At 35.3% G+C, this 20,725-nt stretch overlaps 4 protein-coding genes across 5 annotated transcripts; 3 read left to right on the top strand and 1 right to left on the bottom strand.

The window, feature by feature from the left end:
- Window positions 1-578: 578 nt before the first annotated feature.
- On the top strand, window positions 579-2,204 carry LOC142223755 (uncharacterized). 2 transcript variants are annotated; one of them, XM_075293595.1, is made up of 4 exons: window positions 579-952; window positions 1,009-1,408; window positions 1,474-1,577; window positions 1,637-2,204. In XM_075293595.1, exons 1-3 carry the CDS (start codon window positions 767-769, stop codon window positions 1,569-1,571), a joined length of 684 nt encoding a protein of 227 aa, XP_075149710.1. In that variant the 5' UTR covers window positions 579-766; the 3' UTR covers window positions 1,572-1,577; window positions 1,637-2,204. The 2 variants fall into 2 exon arrangements, with proteins under 2 accessions (XP_075149710.1, XP_075149711.1); XM_075293596.1 differs by having other exon boundaries at window positions 863-952; window positions 1,002-1,408.
- LOC142224499 (uncharacterized) lies at window positions 1,580-1,961 on the top strand. The gene is made up of 2 exons (XM_075294277.1): window positions 1,580-1,590; window positions 1,637-1,961. The coding sequence occupies exons 1-2, from the start codon at window positions 1,580-1,582 to the stop codon at window positions 1,959-1,961; spliced, it is 336 nt and encodes a 111-aa protein (XP_075150392.1).
- Window positions 2,205-3,859: 1,655 nt separating the features above from the next.
- Chd1 (chromodomain-helicase-DNA-binding protein 1) lies at window positions 3,860-16,755 on the bottom strand. Its single transcript, XM_075293594.1, has 10 exons — window positions 16,218-16,755; window positions 12,660-13,466; window positions 12,482-12,594; window positions 12,258-12,410; window positions 10,916-12,032; window positions 7,335-10,254; window positions 6,810-7,272; window positions 6,502-6,744; window positions 6,307-6,435; window positions 3,860-4,336 (listed from the first exon to the last, which is right to left on the bottom strand). Exons 1-10 carry the CDS (start codon window positions 16,224-16,226, stop codon window positions 4,000-4,002), a joined length of 6,291 nt encoding a protein of 2,096 aa, XP_075149709.1. The 5' UTR covers window positions 16,227-16,755; the 3' UTR covers window positions 3,860-3,999.
- Window positions 16,756-18,041: 1,286 nt separating this feature from the next.
- Window positions 18,042-20,125, top strand: Bem46 (abhydrolase domain containing 13-like protein Bem46). The gene is made up of 4 exons (XM_075293597.1): window positions 18,042-18,337; window positions 18,399-18,982; window positions 19,043-19,221; window positions 19,441-20,125. The coding sequence occupies exons 1-4, from the start codon at window positions 18,184-18,186 to the stop codon at window positions 19,547-19,549; spliced, it is 1,026 nt and encodes a 341-aa protein (XP_075149712.1). The 5' UTR covers window positions 18,042-18,183; the 3' UTR covers window positions 19,550-20,125.
- The last annotated feature ends 600 nt before the right edge of the window (window positions 20,126-20,725 follow it).

The following is a 20,725-nucleotide window of genomic DNA, read 5'->3' on the forward strand; positions in this document are numbered from 1 at the left end:
AATGATATGACCAACACGTTCCTTTGATATCTTTAAGGCCTCTGCTATCTCGATCAACTTCATTCTAGGGTCATTCAAAATCATTTTGTGGATTTTTTCCATGTTTTCTTCGGTAACCACCAGTTTCGGGCGTCCACTGCGTTCACCGTCCTCCGTGCTCATTTCTCCACGCTTGAATTTTGCATACCATTCAATTATTGTTGATTTCCCTGGGGCAGAGTCCGGAAACTCATTTTCAAGCCAAGTTTTTGCTTCCACCGTATTTTTCCCCTTCAGAAAACAGTATTTTATCAAAACACGAAATTCCTTTTTTTCCATTTTTTTCACAGTAGCAAAAGTTGCTTCACAAAAGACGCTCTATCTCACAAACTAATTGACTTACGCGCTTTACAGTTATTCCGGACGGAATGTCGGTGTTTGTAAAGAATTTTACAATATGTCGGATCGACACGACTTGTCGGCGATGACTAAATAATCGGAGAATGTGTTATCGATCCCATAAACATGCAACAGTATCGATTATGCCTTCGGACTTGACTTATAATGTGCACATTATATGGGATATGTTCGACACGAGCACTGTCGTCCAGAATAACTGATAGTCTGTAATAGCCCCTTTCACATTAGGCTCGAAATCCACTTTTTTAGTACCGAAATCTAGTTAGAAATCTCAGGTGTTCACATTAGGAAAAAAGTGGATTTCGTAGTTTTAACAGCTGAATATGTCAAATAAAAAACAATCGTATTTTTTTAAATGTAAATTAAAATGGACAGACAAAAGTATTTATCATGGAAGCTATCTATAATAAATAGCAAGCATGAGAAAAATAAAGACAAAATAAAGGCAATTATAAACAGGCGGAAGAGAGGCAAGTTGGCTGCTTGGGTGGCTCAGTTCCATATAAGTTTATTCATGTTGACCCTAAGTGGCACCAAAAAATTGTACATCCATGTAAGTTAAGTGTTGTGTTTCAACTGTTCTATAATAATCAACATAAAAGTTTTTAGCCAAGAACAAGCACTTTCTGGGAGATCGACGTTCCCAATATGACAGAAACGGTGTTTAAAGAAACCTTCAGGATGTCGCGTGAATCTTTTCTTCTATTGTGTAAATTTCTCAGAGGAATGGCTAGAACAGACAGTAGCTTCCGAAAATGGATACCACTCGAAAAAAGAGTGGCAATAGCGTTGTATGCACTTAAATCCTCTGCAGAATATCTGGCTATATCCCAGTTATTCGGAGTGGGAAAATCCACTGTTTGCTCTATCTTAATGGATTTTTGCGATGGAGTTTGGAAGGAAATGGCTCCAATATATTTAAGTTCAGATTTTGCTACGACAGACAATATTCAAAAATGCATACATGGGTTTGAGCAGTACGGACTTCCACAATGTTTTGGAGCGATAGGTTGGTTTATTAATTAAATATTACTCTAGTTATATTTCGGAAATCAATGTCTTTATTTCTTATAGATGGATGCCATATTGAGGTACATCCGCCTAAGAGTGAAGCTGTAGATTACTTCAACTACAAAGGATGGTACACAACAGATTTTATTAGCTTTTGTTAATCACAGGTATGAAAGAAAAGTACGCCTTAGTAAAACGTTAGATGAAACATGTTCTATAATTATAGATACCGCTTCACATATATTAACGTCGGAGCTCGTGGACGTTGTAATGACTCTTCCCTATTTGAAAAGAGCAATTTGTTCCGTATTCTTCAGGATGGGCGATTAAAACAAAATTCTTCACTGATAAACGGCAAACTTATACCAACTTTTATAATTGGAGATTCGTCCTTTAAACTTTCTGAGTTTTTAATGAAACAGTACCCATTTTCAACTGAAGCATCACCTTCAGAGAAGTGTTTCAACTACTGTCTTTCTAAGTGTCGTAGGGTTGTTGAAAACGCCTTTGGACACCTTAAAGCTCGTTTTAGGCGTATTGTAAAGGCGTAGACAACAATATAGCAAATGTTAAAAAATTGTAAAGGCAGCATGAGTTTTACACAATTTTTTAATTGATAGGAATGATAAAATCTACGAAATTTGGTTACGATTTTGATATCGAGGGAAGAGAAATGAGAATTGTCTTATTAAAAAGCAACACTAATACTTTATATAGTAATGTCCTTAAAAGTAAGCATTTTGTAATAACAAAAGCAATATCTAGAAATAATCAATAAATTTCGAAAATTTTAACCGTTTGTAATTTATTACTTAGCTTTGAGGCAAGTCAACAACTAAGGTCTCAAATAGATATTTTTAATTTGCTTAAAATATTAATAATTTGCTCACTTTCGTAACATCGTGTCCCAACAACTAATTATAAAAGAAAAACATAAAAAGTTAAAAAAAGGAAAATTGTATTTTTAAACATAATGAAAAAAAAAACAATTATTTAAAATGGACATGTGTTTTGAAAAAATACATTAATTGGTATGTGAAAGTAAGAACAAGGATATTTTGTATATGTTATGGACCCATATTTCTTAAAATTTCGTTCCGTTCTCGTTCAATTTCATTTTTTCTCTTTCCAATTGTTACTTCTATTGATGTTAGTTGTTGTTGTAACAGTTTTTAATGTAGTTTCATCCATTTTGTTCTATGCTTGTGTAGTTCAGCTGGTAGCCAGATCAAGGAACTCTGCGAAAAGGATGGGGTGTGTCCAGAGTGATCAGGTAGTGAGACGGGTAGGCTTAGCTGGGCAAGCAAAAAGGTGACGAGTGTCATGTGGCCCTTGATTACATATGGGACACACGTCAGCTACGCTGCTATCAATCACTGATAAGTATGAATTGAGGCGGCTGCACTTGTCTGATCTTAGTTGGGCCAAAACTACCCTTGTCTGCCGTGGGAGGTCTCTCTCCTCCGGTACTATTGGTTGGACCGTTTGTAATTACAAATCAATTTTTTTGCCAGTGCCACCGCCAACATTTTTGAAGTCCTATCCAGAGAAATCACAAATATGATTTTTTTGGTGCCGTTCTTAAGATGAAATGAAAGTACCACATGCGTTGAACTTTGTTGTATGCATTGGGAATTCACAAACAAAATTCCACTTTATACATATGTTTTTCCCCGTTTATTACCAGTTGTCTGTCCACATATTGATATAAAAAAACACACACACGTTCCATGGATAATCCCAAATTGATATTTCTATATTTTGTTTGTTTGATTTTTTTTTGTTATTAAGCATTTATCTTAAAAATTCCAATTTGGAATTTATTTTTTCTTTTTAATAATTTTATAAATAAATTGTTTTTATTTTATATAATTATATATAGTTGTTATTTATGTCGAAATTCCTAAACATAACTTAAAATATACTTTATACAGTAACTTGTAAGAATTGTGGCTTATGCAATTTTATGGGTATGAGTGTATATATATATATAAAAGACAAAGTAAAGTAATAAAAACAAAATGAAATCTATCTTATACATCTGTATACATACATATATATGCAAGTAAAAAATTAATCCATATAAACAGATGAGAGTGTATGTGAGAAAGGGTGAAGTGAGCTTATTCAATTCTAAACAAAACTAAAACCTTTAATTACATTTTGAGGATGCATTGAAAACTAAGTAAACATTCTATTTTTCGATCTCTTTTTCATTTCTTTTTTTGTTTTCAGACGATATAACATTTCATAGACACTACCAATGTATTTGTTTTATTATTTATTGGCTAGCAATTGTAGTATTAAATGTTTGCTTTCTTCTTGTATTCTCATATTAGAGAATAAGCATAATTACATACAAATTATTTTCTATGTATTTTATATGTAAGTGAATACAATAAATATGTATATGATTATAATAATAGTCCTAAAAAATTCCTGGCAAAAACAAAATGTTTGAATGTATGAGAAATTCTTTCCAAAAAAAATCTTAAAAGATTTGCCAAATTGTATCTTCCATAGTTAATGTAATGTATGCTGGTATTTTGTTTTTGTAAATGTCTAGTCTTCTTTATGTTTTGGTAAGTATTATGTTTGAGATGATGATGATGATGATGGTGGTGGTGGCGGTCTTCGATCAGCATTGTTCGTCGATGGAATAGGTGGACCCGAAGGACCAATATTTCCGCTGCCAGTTCCGGGTGGCGGTCCACCACCTCCCCGTCTATAGGAATCGGAAGGATATTCACGTGACCAATCGGCTGAATGATTATAACGAGGATCGCCGCCTCGGCCCGCTCCACTATATCCGCCATGTGGGCCTCCTCCCATACCTGGTGGTACACCCCCATTGGGAGGCATGAAATAATTAGGAGGCATATAATGATTTCCATAACCATGAGGTGGTGGGTGTGATGGTGGGTATCTGTGAAATATATGAAGGAGAAAATTACAAAACAAATAAAAAAGGGTATTTGTTTCAGACTTTGGACTTTAAGTTGTTCAGGAACCCACAAAAAGTATAACAAACATTTTGTATATATTTGGGGCATTGGGCCATTCCGACCAAAAGGACAGACTTTGTTTTTTCGACAATATATACATATCAAGCACAAGAATCGAATCGTCGGCCGATATTGCTTTTTCCCATTTTCTAATTTTACACAGTACGCGAATATTCCCACTTCCAAGCGTGGCAAGAACAAAAATATCATTCAGATATTTTTCTGAAATTTTGACAATAGCCTCTTAAGAAATTATACTACTTTTAACGACATTAAAGCATGTTTTAGAAAAATTATATATTTGGTAGCAAACACAACTCTAATTTCTAATGTATTTTTTTTCATCCAAGCTAAAGCATGCTTTTGGATAAATCGAGGCTAAAAATAGCAAATAGTGACCGCTAACATTTTTTCAACAGTTTTTTTCTGCCTTCATAAATTGATAATGATTCTTGTAATCATTATAGTTTTTCTTACGATTTTCCGCCACACTTGTACTCGATATTCCAAAGCATGGCGTTCAACACCATTTGTTTAAATGGTTTGGAGTCCCAAATCCTCTGTTCAATGACTATTTAATTTCCATTTTTTTTTTCATTTGTTTATAATTTTAACCCGGAGCAACTGCAGTTTATGGGCCCCTCACCGAATTACTTAAAATTAATATATGTTGTGTCATTCGGTGAGCTGATTCCAACAAAGTGACCCATACCCGGGGGAAGTACCCGGGCCTTGAGATATAGCCCTCCAAAGAGTCAATAAAAACTTGATATATCTCTTTTGGTTTTTGTGCAATCTGGGCAAACTTGGTATTATATGAAAGCTTATTCAACTTTTATACGCAACAAATATTTTTTTAATATTTAATTTAGTTTGGGAGATATAAATAAAAAAAGAAAATTTTTACCCTAATTTTTTGTTATTTTCGTTCGTGGAGGAGAGTAGACGGCCTTCGGCCGGGGTTTAATACTTTCTCCTATGGACAGAGTCCAAAGTGGGCTAACGCAGGCCCAAGGGGGGAAATGTAGCCGGCCGGACAGAGTCCAAAGTGGGCTAACGTGGACCCAAGGGGGGAGACTAGCCGGCCTTCGGCCGGGGTTTACGACTTTCTCCTATGGACAGAGTCCAAAGTGGGCTAACGCAAACACAAGGGGAGAAAATATTTCAGTAATAATACATTTTTTTTTGTACTCAGAATAAAAACTCCATAACTTTGCTAAAAGTGGACTTATAAAGACACATCAATCGAAAGGCCAGAATATAGGCTTTCAATCTATGTGTAAAAATGTTAGGGTATAATCGAAGACTTTTCGAGATATAACGAAGTGCATTAAATAAGCTTTCATATGATACCAAGTTTGTCTAGATTGGACAAAAAAACAAAAGAGATATATCAAGTTTTTATTGACCCTTTGGAGGGCTAAATCTCAAGACCCGGGGGAAGTATGGGTCACTTTGTTGGAATCAGCTCACCGAATGACACAACATATATTAATTTTAAGCAATTCGGTGAGGGGCCCATAAACTGCAGTTGAGCCAATTGAACACAAAACTCGTCTCCGACAAATTTAACTGCAACAAAAAGCGACTATATTGACGACGAAGAACGTCAGAGGAATACAGATCATCGTTAATAACAAACGATAGCAAAATATATCAACAAACAGAATACCAAATAGTGACGAACAAGAAAAGCGAAGGCGACTTTAGGAAAGAAAGTTTATATTTCCTAACAATTATATCCCGGCAACAAAAATAACCTTACCTCATTCACTTTATTTATTGAACAATACAGTAGTAAGCCTTCGAGGCCAATGAATATAGGTAAAAATGTAAGCTATATATTCCTTTCATATACATGTAGATTAATAACTATAGCAAAGAATCCTACCTTCTTTTGTCAAATCGTCTATCCCTGTCGCGGTCCTTGTGATCTCGATGATATCCACCTCCTTGGCGATTGTTGTAGCTGTCATACCTATCACGTTTATTGTAATCATTATTCCCTCCACCGCTGTATCTAAAATGATAAAGAAATTGACTAATTATAAAAACAAACAAAGCACAAATAAACAATCCATCGTACCGGTCTCTATTATGACCCCAACGATCACTGCCCCCACAGTTGTTATCCACATATGGTGACGAGGTGTTACCCGGTGGTATGCGTGAATTACTGGGATGCATTCGATTATTTGGCGTGGACGGTGAATTCATCGACCCACGACGGTCACCATTGCCACTGCCACGACTTGTGTTCAGGCCATCGTGGCTATTGCCGCTACCATAATAGTCATCTCGATGACGATTTTTACGATCTTCTCGATTTCTGTAAAACAAAATCAAATTCAAATTATAAGCTCGTCAACTGCGTCGCCCAACTTGATCAATTACCTTGCCGATTCATCCGTACTGATCCTTTTAAATGATAACGATTTTGTATCACCACCTCCCATACTGCTAGCACCACTCTCATTGTCTTCACGCTTGCGTTTCATTGGTGAGTTATTTAAGCCTCCTGCGGACTGCGGCCTTTTTATGGCACCACCCGGCGAATTTTGAGGTTTATTAGCATTCCCGATTTTTGTAAATCTATCAGACTTTGGTTTGTCCTTCGATTTGTCATTCTCATTTTCGTCTTCTTTTTCCTTTTCTCTTTCTTTCTTTTTCTTTTTCATGAGGGGCTTATTTTTCTCTTCTTTACCATTTGACGTAAGAGAGTCATCCTTAGGCCGTTTCTTAGGTGATACGGATGTTGATTTTTCTTTGTCGGTGGCAGGTATGTTTTTCTTTGAATTTCCCTCGGAAGTCTTTAAAGTGTGCTTATACATTTTAAAAAGCTTTTTAGCATCGAATTCTGTAAAGCAAACACATAACAATAAAATATTTGAATGAAGGTTAGGAAACTGAAAATGTTACCTGTAAATTTTGAAACAAAATACCACAGATTCGAACGCCACTCTTTCTTTTCAGAATCTTTGCTGTACGCTTCCAAACAAACATCAATTTGTTTGCCTATTGACAGCAGACATTCTCGTGTGGTTTTAATTTGCTCCTGACTTGAGAGACTGGTATCGGGACGATCTAAGGCCTTCAGGGCCTTCTTAACTGGCCGCATTTTCTCTTTACATTCATTGAAAATGTTCGGGTCTAAATCACCCAAAACCTCCAAGGATCTTGGCTCATTGTTTGCCGTGAAATGCATTGGTTTGTTCGTCGAATCACTATTGGCAGCTTTTTTCGATTTTGCGGAGGATTTCGGTGTTCCGTCCTTCTCTTTGGTAGATGTTTTACTCTTTTTCTTGGTGGTGGTGGAGGTCGAAGTATTTGAGGCATCCACATCATTCGAGATTGTCTCATCTGGTGTCTCTACTAAAGATTTATTCGAACTTTCTTTTCTTTCCTTGCGCGGCTTCTTTTCAACTGGGGCACTGCTCTCACCACATACTTGCGACGATTCATCTCCTTCCGAAATATTTCGAGATTTTCCTTCGATTGTAGCATTTTGTGCCGATGCAACTCCTCCGGCAGCCGGTGCTTTAGGTTCTTTTTGTTTTCTCGGCTTTTTCTTCTTCTTAGTATCAGTGTCCTTTTTGGACTCCAGATTTTTCTTTATAATCTTTAAGAGATATTCTGCTCTTGATTGTAAATGCTTCGCCTGTGGCTTTCGGGCATCGTTATGCAAAATTTTTTCTGTTAGGTTTAGACTAGGATCCATTTTCATTTGTTCCCATGAACCAATTCCGTATTGGTAAATTCCACACAACAACTTTGAGTCTTCATTCACACTCCACTCGACATCGAAATTGGCAGGTCTGGTCTTTAGGTCTAACGACCAGGCAAGTCTCTCATTAACTGTGGCGGGTATAACACTATTTAACGGTTTTAATTCCTCTTCGCATGTAATTAATGTTTTGGCATTAAAGGATACACCACCCAATTTTACCGAATATGTGGCACGAGTTCGCCTTTGCTTGGCAGTTGCTGTCTCATCTGCTGCGGCACCATTATCATTTGTGGCCTTTTTAGCCGCAGCCGCGGGAGGTATATCATCTTTGTGTTCCTCCAAAAATTGAACACATCGATCGTGCAACATTTGGCCAATTCGTTTCAATTCTGCTAAAGGTTTCTCCTGAAGTTCGGCATCGCAGGCAATAGCTTCTAGGCGTTCAAGTGGCGCAGGGAACTTTTTGTATGATCTTATAAAGCGTCTTATCTCGGTATCGTTAAAGCCAACAATCTTCTCTTTCACGACGGGCCTACCACGTTTCTTTGATTTGCCTTCGGCATCATTACTGCCGTCAGAGCCACCATCGTAGTCGGAATCGTTACTATCATCATCTTGACCTTTTTTGCCCTTTTTATCCTGTTGATTTGCGGCGGTTTTTCGTCTTGGCGGCAGATACAAATCTTCCATCTCCTTAGATTTCTCTTCGTTTTCAACAACCTTACGAAAATCTTCAGGTATAATATCATCCCAATCTTTTGTGTCATCCTCATCGCCTGCCTGATTATTGGAATCATTGTCCTTTGTGGCAGTATCTGGTTCCTCTTCGAAAGCTGCAATACTTGCAACTTTAAACGCAGATAGCAAATCATCTCCTGGCATTTCGGGATCTTCATTACGAGTTTCAGCTCTTCTTAATATCTCATCGATATCACACACTAACTCCTCGTCATTTTCCTGTTCGTCTTTGAACAATTCTTCGGCACCAAATTTAAGAATTGCCGAGAGATCATCCTTGTTAAATGGAGTATTATTGGAAGATCCAGAACTCCCCCTATCTAAGACCGTGCGACCCGTTGTATCCATACGTTGTATCACCAAATGATCTAGGACCATTTTCTGCTTGGCTCTTTCAACAATTTGTTCCTCCACCGATCGCGCTGTCACTAAGCGATATATATTAACTTGATTCTTTTGGCCAATACGATGGGCTCTAGCTTGAGCTTGTAAATCGTTCTGAGGATTCCAGTCAGAATCGAAAATAATAACCGTATCGGCTGTGGCCAAGTTAATGCCCAAACCACCGGCTCGGGTTGATAGTAAAAAGCAAAAATCTTGCGAACCCTCTGCATTGAAATGGTCCAAAGCCTGCCGTCTAATTTCACCCTTGATACTGCCATCTAACCGTTGAAAGGAAAAATGTCTTTTTTGTAAATAGTCAGCTAATATATCCAACATGCGGACCATTTGAGAAAATATTAGTACCCTATGGCCAGTTTCCTTGAGACGACATAGCAATTTATCCAAGAGTACCAATTTGCCAGAACCTTTCAATAGTGTCTGCAGAGCTTCATCTTGCGCCATACCCATCAGTTCGAATTCGGATGGCCGTATCAGAGCGGCGTGATTGCAACATTTCTTCAGTTCTATCACAATATTCAAAAATGTCGACGTTGAACCCTTTTTGCCCTTGCGCAATGCATCGAAATTTTTTGTTAATATCCATTTGTAGTATTGTTTCTGTAGCGATGTCATTTCAACACGCAATATCTGTTCAACCTTGGCCGGAAGGGATTTTTCAACGTCCTTCTTCACACGTCTCAATATATACGGCTCCAGTTGTTGATGCAATTTCGTATAGCCTTTGTCAGCCGCATTGCCATGTTCCAATTCAAAATCTTCCCATGTAACAAATTTTTCGGGCATTATGAAATGCAATAGGGCCCAAAGTTCTTTGAGCGAATTTTGTAGTGGTGTTCCCGTTATTAATAATCTGTGATTGGTTTCAAACTCTTTGAGCGATTTATAAAGAAGAGAATCATCATTTTTCAAACGATGAGCCTCGTCAACAAGCAATGCTGACCATTGCAAGGTACCCAGGAATAATTTGTCCTACCAAAAATTAATTAAAAAAAAAAATAATCAATATACAAATATGTTAGTGTTTATTTGAAATGTTCTGTAGAATATATTTTTGCAATAAAAATCAGAGATAAAAATTGCTCTCTGAAGTAAATTGCAAAAGATAAGATATTTTGACTGTTTTTAGACTGGAAGTAACTCTTGGGAAATACGTAGGCTTGCATAAGTTTTTTTTAAATAAAAATGCTCATTGCATGTAGTATATTCACGGCAAAAAATAAAGTCGCTTATCAAATTAAATCAAATTTATGAATTTTTAGTGAGATTTGTGTTTCGAGTTAATGTCTTTGTTTCGTACACGTAAATATTGGTTTCCTCTGAGTAACAGTGTGGGTGAGTAACAACTCACTTTCCTAAGCAACATTTTTCTAAATGAAAAAAGTACAGTCACCGACAAAAAAATAAAGTCGCTTATTAAATTATATCAAATTTATGAATTTTTAGTGAGATTTGTGTTTCGAGTCAAACTCAAGTTAACTTTGTTTCGTATACGTAAATAAGAGTTTTCGCAGAGTATCAGCGATCTCGCGATAAACTCACTTTCCTACGCTACAATTTTTACAAGGACACATACCAAGGAAAATTATGGCTAACAACAATATTTTGTTTTTTAATTTCTCCTTCAACTTACCTTCAGAACAATCTCGTATGTTGTGAGAATGCAATTAAACTTCAGTCTTTTCGAACCGTCAAATGTCCACTCATACTGACGTATCATTTCACGTGACTTAACATCACCCAAATAGGTCACGACATTCATGTCTGGTGCCCAGAGATCAAATTCTCGCTGCCACGCAGTCATTGTTGATAATGGCACCACACACAAAAACGGACCATACAGATGATGTACTTTAAATAAGGAATACAAGAAACATATGGTTTGTATAGTTTTGCCCAGACCCATCTCATCGGCCAATATCACGGAATTTTCTTTACACCAGGAATGAAGCATCCAATTAAGACCATCCATTTGATAGTCGCGCAGCATTAGACCTTCGCTAAGGTAGTCTGGTTGATTTTTTATTTTGTAAAATTTTGGACGATATTTTAAGACTTTACAATGTCGTGAGGGCGTACATTTGGAGGTTTCACGTTCATCAAAGTGTTCGATACAACGTTTCCATTTACGCATTACTAATGCTCCATCCTCCCATGTAGCCTCAGCATAGGGTAAAGATTGCCATTTACATAGGTATTCCACTAGTCCTTCTGGCTTATGATTACGCGCTATAATTCGATCTACATTGTTGTATGATTTAATCAAATCATTTTGCAATTCTTTTTGGCATTCATAGTAGTCGATGTCCTCAGGGCCCGCGTAACGCATCCAAAGCATTTGTTCCTGTTCTTTTTTAATAAAATTATCCAACTTTTTCATGCCCTTGACTTTTTGTTCTTTTAAAGTGGCCTCAGACTCCCATGTATTATGGATATAAGACCAGCCCTTCCATTTGATCAGGTATTGTACCTCTGTATTTTCCAAATCATTTTCATCAACACCTTCATTGGGATCACAGCCACTTTCTTCAATTGCATATATTGTAGTTTGATTACCAGTGCAGCCTTTTTTGCCCTGACGCTTGTATAAAATTCGTTCAATTGTCTCGCATTTTTCATCCTCTTCGGCTGCCAGCGCCGCTGCCTCGGCTTGGCTTTCATCATATTCGACTTCAAGGAGATCATCCGAATCGGTTTTATCAGTGTCTTCTTTATAGCTAACAGCTGCAGCCGCTCGACGCGTACCAAATCTAATAAAACAAAAATGCAGAAAACCAAAAAAAGAACCTTATGTCTTAGAAAAATTTCAGTTCCACAAAATAGACGAAATATTTTATTTTATTGATATTCATTTTGTCATACGCATTAGAAAAGTATATTACAAATAAAATTAATTTGTTTTTTTTTATTTTTCAATAGTTTGGGCAACATTTTATTTGTGATTTTGCATAATTTATTCAAATTTTTCCACTTACCTTTTACTATCTTCCCCACTGTCATCTGTTGTTGCATTTGACTTCTTATTCTTTTTTTGAGATTTATTTTGCTTAGAAGGAGGTTTCCGTCTAGTAGGTGGTGTTGAATCATCGCTGTCCTCATCGCTTTCATCACTTTCTTCGGAATTCCAACTGAAATATACATAGAAAAAAGATCCCATCAGCCACATTTAAAATAATTTACTATGAAGAATTGTATTTACTTTTGACTTCTTTTTTTCTTTTTTACTGGTTTCTTTGCTTTTTCCGCCGCAGGTTGAGGCTTGCGTGCTTGGCGGGCAGACCTCTTGGGTTGATAATCTTCTTCGGTATCCTCCTGCATGCGATATGATTAACAATAATCGACTAAAGCTAAACAAAAGAGCTTATGTATACACTTACGCTACTACTGCTGCTTGACTCCGTGGGGGAATGATCCGAAGAATTTGAAGATTTTGCTGATTCAGCTGAATCGGAAGCTTCTTGTTCATCACTGTTCTGTTGATCTTTTAATGCTTCAGCCGCTGTGGTCGGCGGCGTCGTCGTCGTCTCCTCTGCGACCATGGGTTGGCTTGTTTGTGTTTCTTCATTATCACTGTTGGAATCGTCCGAGTCGTTTGAGTCATTGGAATCATCTTCATCATTCGTCGTATGTGAGGTATTGTTTTCCGTTGTGGCAGATGTAATTGATGTTCCTGTGGTATTATTGGTGGTGTTATGTGATCTATGCTCCTTTTTTTGATTGCCATCACCTTCCTCTTTGCTATCGTCATGTTGAGATGCCTTTTCACCATCATCTTCATCATTTGATGAGTTGGAATCGGAGTTACTTCCGCTTTCGCTGCCGCTATCATTATCGTCTGTATAACCATTTGTATTTGTCTTTGTATCTTCTTGTGCTTCAATGGCTGAGGGTGGAAGTCCAGCTTCTGCAAATTGTTTTTGTTTCTCTTCTTCAAGACGATAATTTGATTCTTGTTGTTGGCTGTGATGTCCATCGCGGGCGTTATCATCCTCCTCGTCTCGATCTGGTGGTTCAGGCGATGAGCGTCCTCCACCACTCGAGTTTGATGATGATGATGAACTGTCTGAATCGGAGTCGGACTCTGACGAACTACCGCTACCACTTCCAGAGCCATCATTGTGTGAATTTTCACGATGTTCGTCGTTATCTTCCGATTCTATACTATTTAAGGATTCATTGTGTTCCTATATAGGATTAAAGTAATAAAGCCGGAAGTGGGTTATTTTAAGATTACAAGATTTTTTTTTTTATTGAAAAACATCTCAACAAAGGTGAAACCGGTGTACGACACTAGTGAAATCAATAAAACAATACTATGACTGCCTGAGTGAGAAATCGTCGTATAACTTTGACCAGAGCTTCCAAACCCCATTTGCTTTACGCCCCCAAAAACTTAATCGATTTCACATTATTAAGTACATCTGCACTTCGTGGTACGGATGTCCTCCATGCCATTTTGGATTGATTGTCATTGTATATTTGCAATAGAAGTATGGCATGGAGCTATATGTCAACTTCTGTTATACATCCACACTCTTTACACGAGTTAAAGGCCTGTCTTCTTCAACATGAGCTTAAACTCCTGCATTTTGTACAATATACCAATCCGACCCATATAATGCGGTGTATAAAATTCACAATGGACCCAATAAAATATTAAGTCATTAGTAGGTCATTTGAACCACTTTATAGGTTTGCCCCAAAATGTTAAGCTATCTTTCGTTTTGAGTGGGGACAAGGACGATGTATTTCCAGCGCCATTTATTGAGTATTGGTCCTAATGTCCAATATAACATTTCCATTGATAAAATTAGGTCTAGGTTAAGTTTGCCATTCAGCATTCTATATTCCGTTTAGGTTAGGTTGCAGCCTTTATTTCGGAACATTCAGTCCATTGTGATACCACATTAGTCAATGTCTATTGGGTATAGACATTTCCTGTTTTTATTACTTATCAACCTGTTTGTATGCACCCAATAAAATATTGTCATTAGTCGGTCATTTGAACCACTTTATAGGTCTGCCCCAAAATGTTAAGCTATCTTTCGTTTTGAGTGGGGACAAGGACGATGTATTTCCAGCGCCATTTATTGAGTATTGGTCCTAATGTCCAATATAACATTTCCATTGATAAAATTAGGTCTAGGTTAAGTTTGCCATTCAGCATTCTATATTCCGTTTAGGTTAGGTTGCAGCCTTTATTTCGGGACATTCAGTCCATTGTGATACCACATTAGTTAATGTCTATTGGTCATTTGAACCACTTTATTGGTCTGCCCCAAAATGTTAAACTATCTCTCGTTTTGAGTGAGGCCAAGGACGATGTATTTCCAGCGCCATTTATTGAGTATTGGTCCTAATGTCCAATATAACATTTCCATTGATAAAATTAGGTCTAGGTTAAGTTTGCCATTCAGCATTCTATATTCCGTTTAGGTTAGGTTGCAGCCTTTATTTCGGGACATTCAGTCCATTGTGATACCACATTAGTCAATGTCTATTGGATATAGACATTTCTGGCTGGGGGTATATGTAGAATCTGGAAAATTTCATCCGCATTGCAGTACCCTGCTACCTCGTTAAGAGATTTGCGGCAGTCTACGACCAGCATTTCCCCAGATTATAGATTATTCTTCAGCGCTAACGACAAAAAAATTAAAACAAAGTTAAAGTTGATTGAAGCAACTGCTCACCTATATCTTTGAGATAATTGCGACAGTCTTTGATCGGCATTATAGCTTATTGTTCAAGGACAACGAAAAACACATTTAAAATATCATATAAAGCAAAATTTTATATTTCAATCCCAAAAGATTGAAAATGTGTATATCCATGAAACATATATACAAAAATCCATAAAGAAAATTCTATAAATTTTGTAAAAATAGCAATGAAATTCAACTAAAATCCAGTAATGTAATCAATATATGCATTAAATTCCAAAGAAAATATGTCTTTTTCTAAAGATATCGGTATAGTTTGACATGGGTTTCAAAATACCTTTTATATGTGATCCAAAACAAGGTATTATCCAGGGTAAGAAAATCCGATTCCGACAAGTCTTTCTTTACCAATCTTTTAAATTTTGATTTTGTTCTTAAAACATAGACCCGTTTTCAAAAACAAACTTAAAAAATCTCCAGGCTGAATGTATAGAAGTATATACATTCCAAAATATCCTTAATAGTTCATTTTTTTTAAAGAAAATTACCTAAATCATACAAAATTTTGCCAAATCTATCAAGAAATTTGTCTAAAATGTAAATAAAATATTTAAACAATGTATATTTTTTAAAATTTAAAAATATTTCAAAGTAGAACTAGCCAAATTATTCAAAAATATATGGGATTTGTTATGAAAATCCTATAAAATTTAAAAAAATATCAAGAAATTCTATAAAAATCCAATAAAAACCTCTTTTGCAAAATTTTTCAAAAGGAAAGTGATTACGTAACGAACAATTTTTTTTTGAAAATTATGCTTTTTTAACAAAAAGGACGACCGTTTTTTGGCAATTTTTCATAGATTTGGATAGAAACGAACCAAAATATTGCATTTTAAGTTAAAATTACTAAAATGGGTCCCTAATGGATTTTCCAAATTTTTACATTTTCTGAATCCTATATTCGTCTAGAATTGAAATCCATCAAGAAAATAGTGAAACAATTGAGTTTTGATCAAAAAATTTGCGAATTTCTGAAAGCGTCTCTTAATAATACACTTAGTGTAGTTTTCCCCATAGAAGTCTCATTTGAGACTCCAAATTTTCAAACAAAATTTCAGCCACACCCATTAATCGGAACACTTGAAAATTATTAGAATTTGTAAAACAAACTTCACTTTATTGAATTTTATAAAAATATTCAAAATATTTACATTTTTAAGCGCGAAAATTTACAAAATTAAATTCACTACTACTTATAATTTCACTCACCTGGCTCATGATATTCTATACTCCGCATAGGCTTAATTATTATAGCAGACATTAAATATCAACTTTATTTGCAACAAAATTACGGATTTTTGCCAAAATTTGCACTTTTTCAATTTATTTTCATGGGTATTGAAGATTTTTTTTCTCCACGCAGCACACAAAATTTTCACGTCGTCTTCGCTTTCCATTCACAAGTCATTTGTCGAAAATCGCCATTTTGTTTTCAACAGCATTGCCAGTTTCAACTTTTCATTAATTTGGGGGTCACAGCTATGTCGGGTTTTCGAACATTACGCTCATATATGGAATTATCGCCGAATATCTTACTTGCACACACACTTGCTCAAAATTGGGAATTCAATTACTTTGATCTTAGCACCACCGTTTCGTACAATAGTTATCAGCATCGAACATCGAATAGTTATATTGTTCTGTTAAATTTGTTTTTCTTTAGCCTCTTGCCAATATTCCACATATTTTACTATTTAATTTCGGCAGCCTCTTTCACACGACTTTCAACTTTGCAGCCATTTTGTTGGATTGTGCCAGGGGACTGCCAACATCAATGTGCATATATTGAACGATACGAAAATGGCAATGACGTAATGTTATATAGATATAAGGGTGTTATCACTATAAAACTATGCACCAAACTTCTTTTTGTAAAATATGTCCATAGAGGTAAATACAAGAGAAGAAAAGCTGTTGAATTGATACTATCGCCTTTTTTATCCCTTTTTTATATATAGGGTTTGCAAAGAAAATTAATAAATGTTTTTTTCTTTTTTTGAATGAATTAGAAGCCTCTCAATATGTTTTGGATTTGGAAATACTTTTGAGACTCACCATTTTGCCAAATTTTTTTATAACTTATGCGCCGTTCAAATTATAAGGTTATACGAACGACAGTGATCGTGTCACGTGTAACGCCATATCAATTTGATAGTGAATCCCATCTTCTTCTTTGAATGAATTAGAAGCCTCTCAATATGTTTTGGATTTGGAAATACTTTTGAGACTCACCATTTTGCCAAATTTTTTCATAACTTATGCGCCGTTCAGATTATAAGGTTATACGAACGACAGTGATCGTGTCGAACAACGTGTTGTGTCGCAGCGTTTATCCGACCGTATAAGTTCCCCTTTACAATGTGTCCGAACGCTAAGAATTGTCGGAGTTAAATAAATTATCGATTATAACTTCGAGCATAACTTATAATGTGGCCAATATCTGGGATATGTGCGACACGACCAACAAACACAAGGATGAGCATTTTTCATAGGTAACGCCATATCAATTTGATAGTGACATTAAATCAAATGGCCTTGCAAATTGCTTGCTTTCAACAAATTTTCCAATAGGTTTGAAGCATTAAAATGAGATTTTGTTTGAAAAGTTGTTGCTAATATGTTGAGAAATTGTTGCTAACGTGTTGAAGTCTATTGTTGAGGGTAATGTCTGTTTTTTGTTGATAACGATTTTCTCGACATTTTCTCAATTTAAATTCTAATCTAAGTCTTTGAAAAAATGTTTGTAAGCGTATTGAATATAAGCATTTCTCAATGGGCTTTTTAGCATGAGCTGTCGTCCGGATAAATTTACAATGTGGACGGCGCAATATAAAGGTTATTTAACGCCATAATGTGAACGCCATATTAGGTATTTCATATAAACACAGATGAACAATAGTTTGACATATTTGTAATGTCTTATTATGACAGCTGTTCTCCTTTCTCCTTGTAAATAAAAATAACAATAATATCCACACTGTTAATTAAATAAGGCATTGATAGATTTGGTGAAAAATTGCTTTCAATATTTGGTTAATTACTACAATTCTGCAAACATGGCTAGCTCAATGTGGTAATGAAAATATCGCCATGCATTTTACAAGTTCGAGGCTATATATATAACTCAGATATAAAATCAAAGGTCTCTCATCTACGGCTGCCTTGAATAAATTTCATGATGTCTTTGAGCAAGGAAATAGCGGTAGTTAAATTACCGCAATCTCGTAGCGTTTGGGCCATAACTATAGCATCCTTTCTTCTTTGCTTTATCTTTTACTATTTTTATGGGGGTTTTCTAACCTTTGGCTTAATTAGTTTTGTCCTTTTGGGTAAGTAAAATCGAACATATAAAGTATGGGCCCACTTCAGGTATGCATCAATCTTTTCTAGGTATTTTTTACTATGCCCAGGACGTATTACTCTATCACCCAGATCTACCAGCAAACTCACGAATTTACATCCCCATTCCAACAATGCACAATCTACCTCATGAGACGGTAAGCATACGTACACCGGATAAAGTTACTTTACACGCATTCTGGGTAAGGCAACCGGAGGAACGTTCCAAGAATGTGCCAACGTTTGTATACCTTCATGGAAATGCGGGCAATATGGGTCATCGTATGCAAAATGTATGGGGAATATTTTACACTCTAAATTGTAATATTCTAATGGTGGAGTATAGGGGCTATGGGTTATCGACAGGCGCACCTAGTGAGCGTGGCCTTGTTACAGATGCTAGGGCAGCCATTGATTATTTATATACCCGCGACGATTTGGATCACACGCAAATTGTGGTTTTTGGTCGATCACTGGGAGGAGCGGTTGCAATAGATGTGGCTGCAGACACCATATACAGTCAACAAATAATGTGTACAATTGTCGAGAATACGTTTAGTAGTATACCGGAAATGGCAGTTGAATTAGTTCACCCTTCAGTTAAATACGTACCTCATATTTTATACAAGAATAAGGTAAATTCATTTATTGATTCGAAAAAAATATATATATTGATAGTTTTTTATTCTTTGAAGTTTGATTCGATTTCGAAAATATCGAAATGCTCAGTGCCATTTTTGTTTGTCAGCGGATTAAGTGATAATTTAGTACCACCACGTATGATGCGTGCCCTATACACCGCTTGTGGAAGTGATAGGAAACGAATTTTGGAATTCGTTGGGGGTTCTCACAACGATACATGGATTGTTGATGGGTAAGTAAAATGATCATTTGAAAGTTTCTTCTGAAAACTAAAATTTGGATAATATCTAAAGCAAAGCAGATAGTTAACAGTTATTACCTATAGTAGTTCTTAATTGTTGTATTATTTAAAGTATACATTTTAAGTTTTCAAATATAAGAGAAAATATCCTATGAATGTAACTAATTGTAGTACTTTGAAGAAATACAAAAATAATTTTCTACTTTTCAGTTACTATCAAGGACTAAAAACATTTCTAAACGAATGCCAAAATATTGTTCCACCCTTGGAGAAGCCACCAGAAAAAAGCAATGTTTGGAATGAGATACAGGATGTATAAATTCATCTAGGTTCTCTATCTTTTTTTTTATTATTTTTCCTTTACTTTATTTTTATATGTATTTTTATTATTAATTCGCTACATCCCTTTTTTTAAATTTCATTGAAAACTATTGCATTTTAAAAAGATTTTCATTGATCTTTGTAAGATAAGTTGTTTTTAATGATAATATTATATGATTATTATGATATACCATTTAAATTTTAAACTATAGAATTCAATTAAAGCAAAACCAAAAATGAAATCAATCATAAGAAAAATATTTACATATTAACGTGATAGGTTATATCCTCGAAATTCTTTTTCTTCCTATGCAATTAAATAACATCTAATATACAACTCTACATACTATATAACCAACCATTATTGTTCTAAAATGCACTATAAAGCTTCATTTGTTTCGACTGCCAAACGTTATTGTAATGACTCATAGAAACAATTCTATTGTAAAAATGAAAATAAAAAACTTTTTAACCAATGTTTGAGAGGCTGTGGGAAAAGCAGTTCTATTTAAACGACAGCTTTAAACGAATGTATATAGCTACGAATACATTTAAATATATAGGAGTATTGTTATTATTCGTTTTAATAAATTAGCATAGTAATTAAATCCTCTAAAAGCAATTATTACATAATTAATAAATCAAAATGTTATGATATTTCACTTGATACTTTTTTTCTTTGTTTACATATTTTTTTTATCAATTTTCGTGAAGCTCCTTTAGAGCAAGTTAAACTAACAAACTTCTAAACCATATTACCTGTAAAACTGCTGTATCAATGATTGGACTGTATAAATTATTAGGATCTCCGCACGTGTAAAAAGATTAAGCAAGAATGCAAATAAACAAAGAAAAAAAGCAATTCAATGGTTTTTGTTGTCAATTTAGTGGTTTGTTTACAGGTACAGTGACAATTTACAAACTATTTTCGCGCAAGCATTGAAATAAAAGGAAATCGACAACAACAAAATTTTAAACGTTGCTGTATTGGTGGTGTTTTTATAGTAATATTCGAAACAAGCTATATTGAGCAAATACAGATAAATTGCACAAATAAATTTTTTTTTGTCAAAATTCGTTTTTATTATTCAACATAGTTCCCTTCAAGAGCGATACAACGATTATAACGACCTTCCAATTTTTTGATACCATTTTGGTACTACTCCTTTGGTTT

This window comes from Haematobia irritans, chromosome 2, assembly GCF_050003625.1.
Source record: "Haematobia irritans isolate KBUSLIRL chromosome 2, ASM5000362v1, whole genome shotgun sequence".
Lineage (NCBI taxonomy): Eukaryota > Metazoa > Arthropoda > Insecta > Diptera > Muscidae > Haematobia > Haematobia irritans.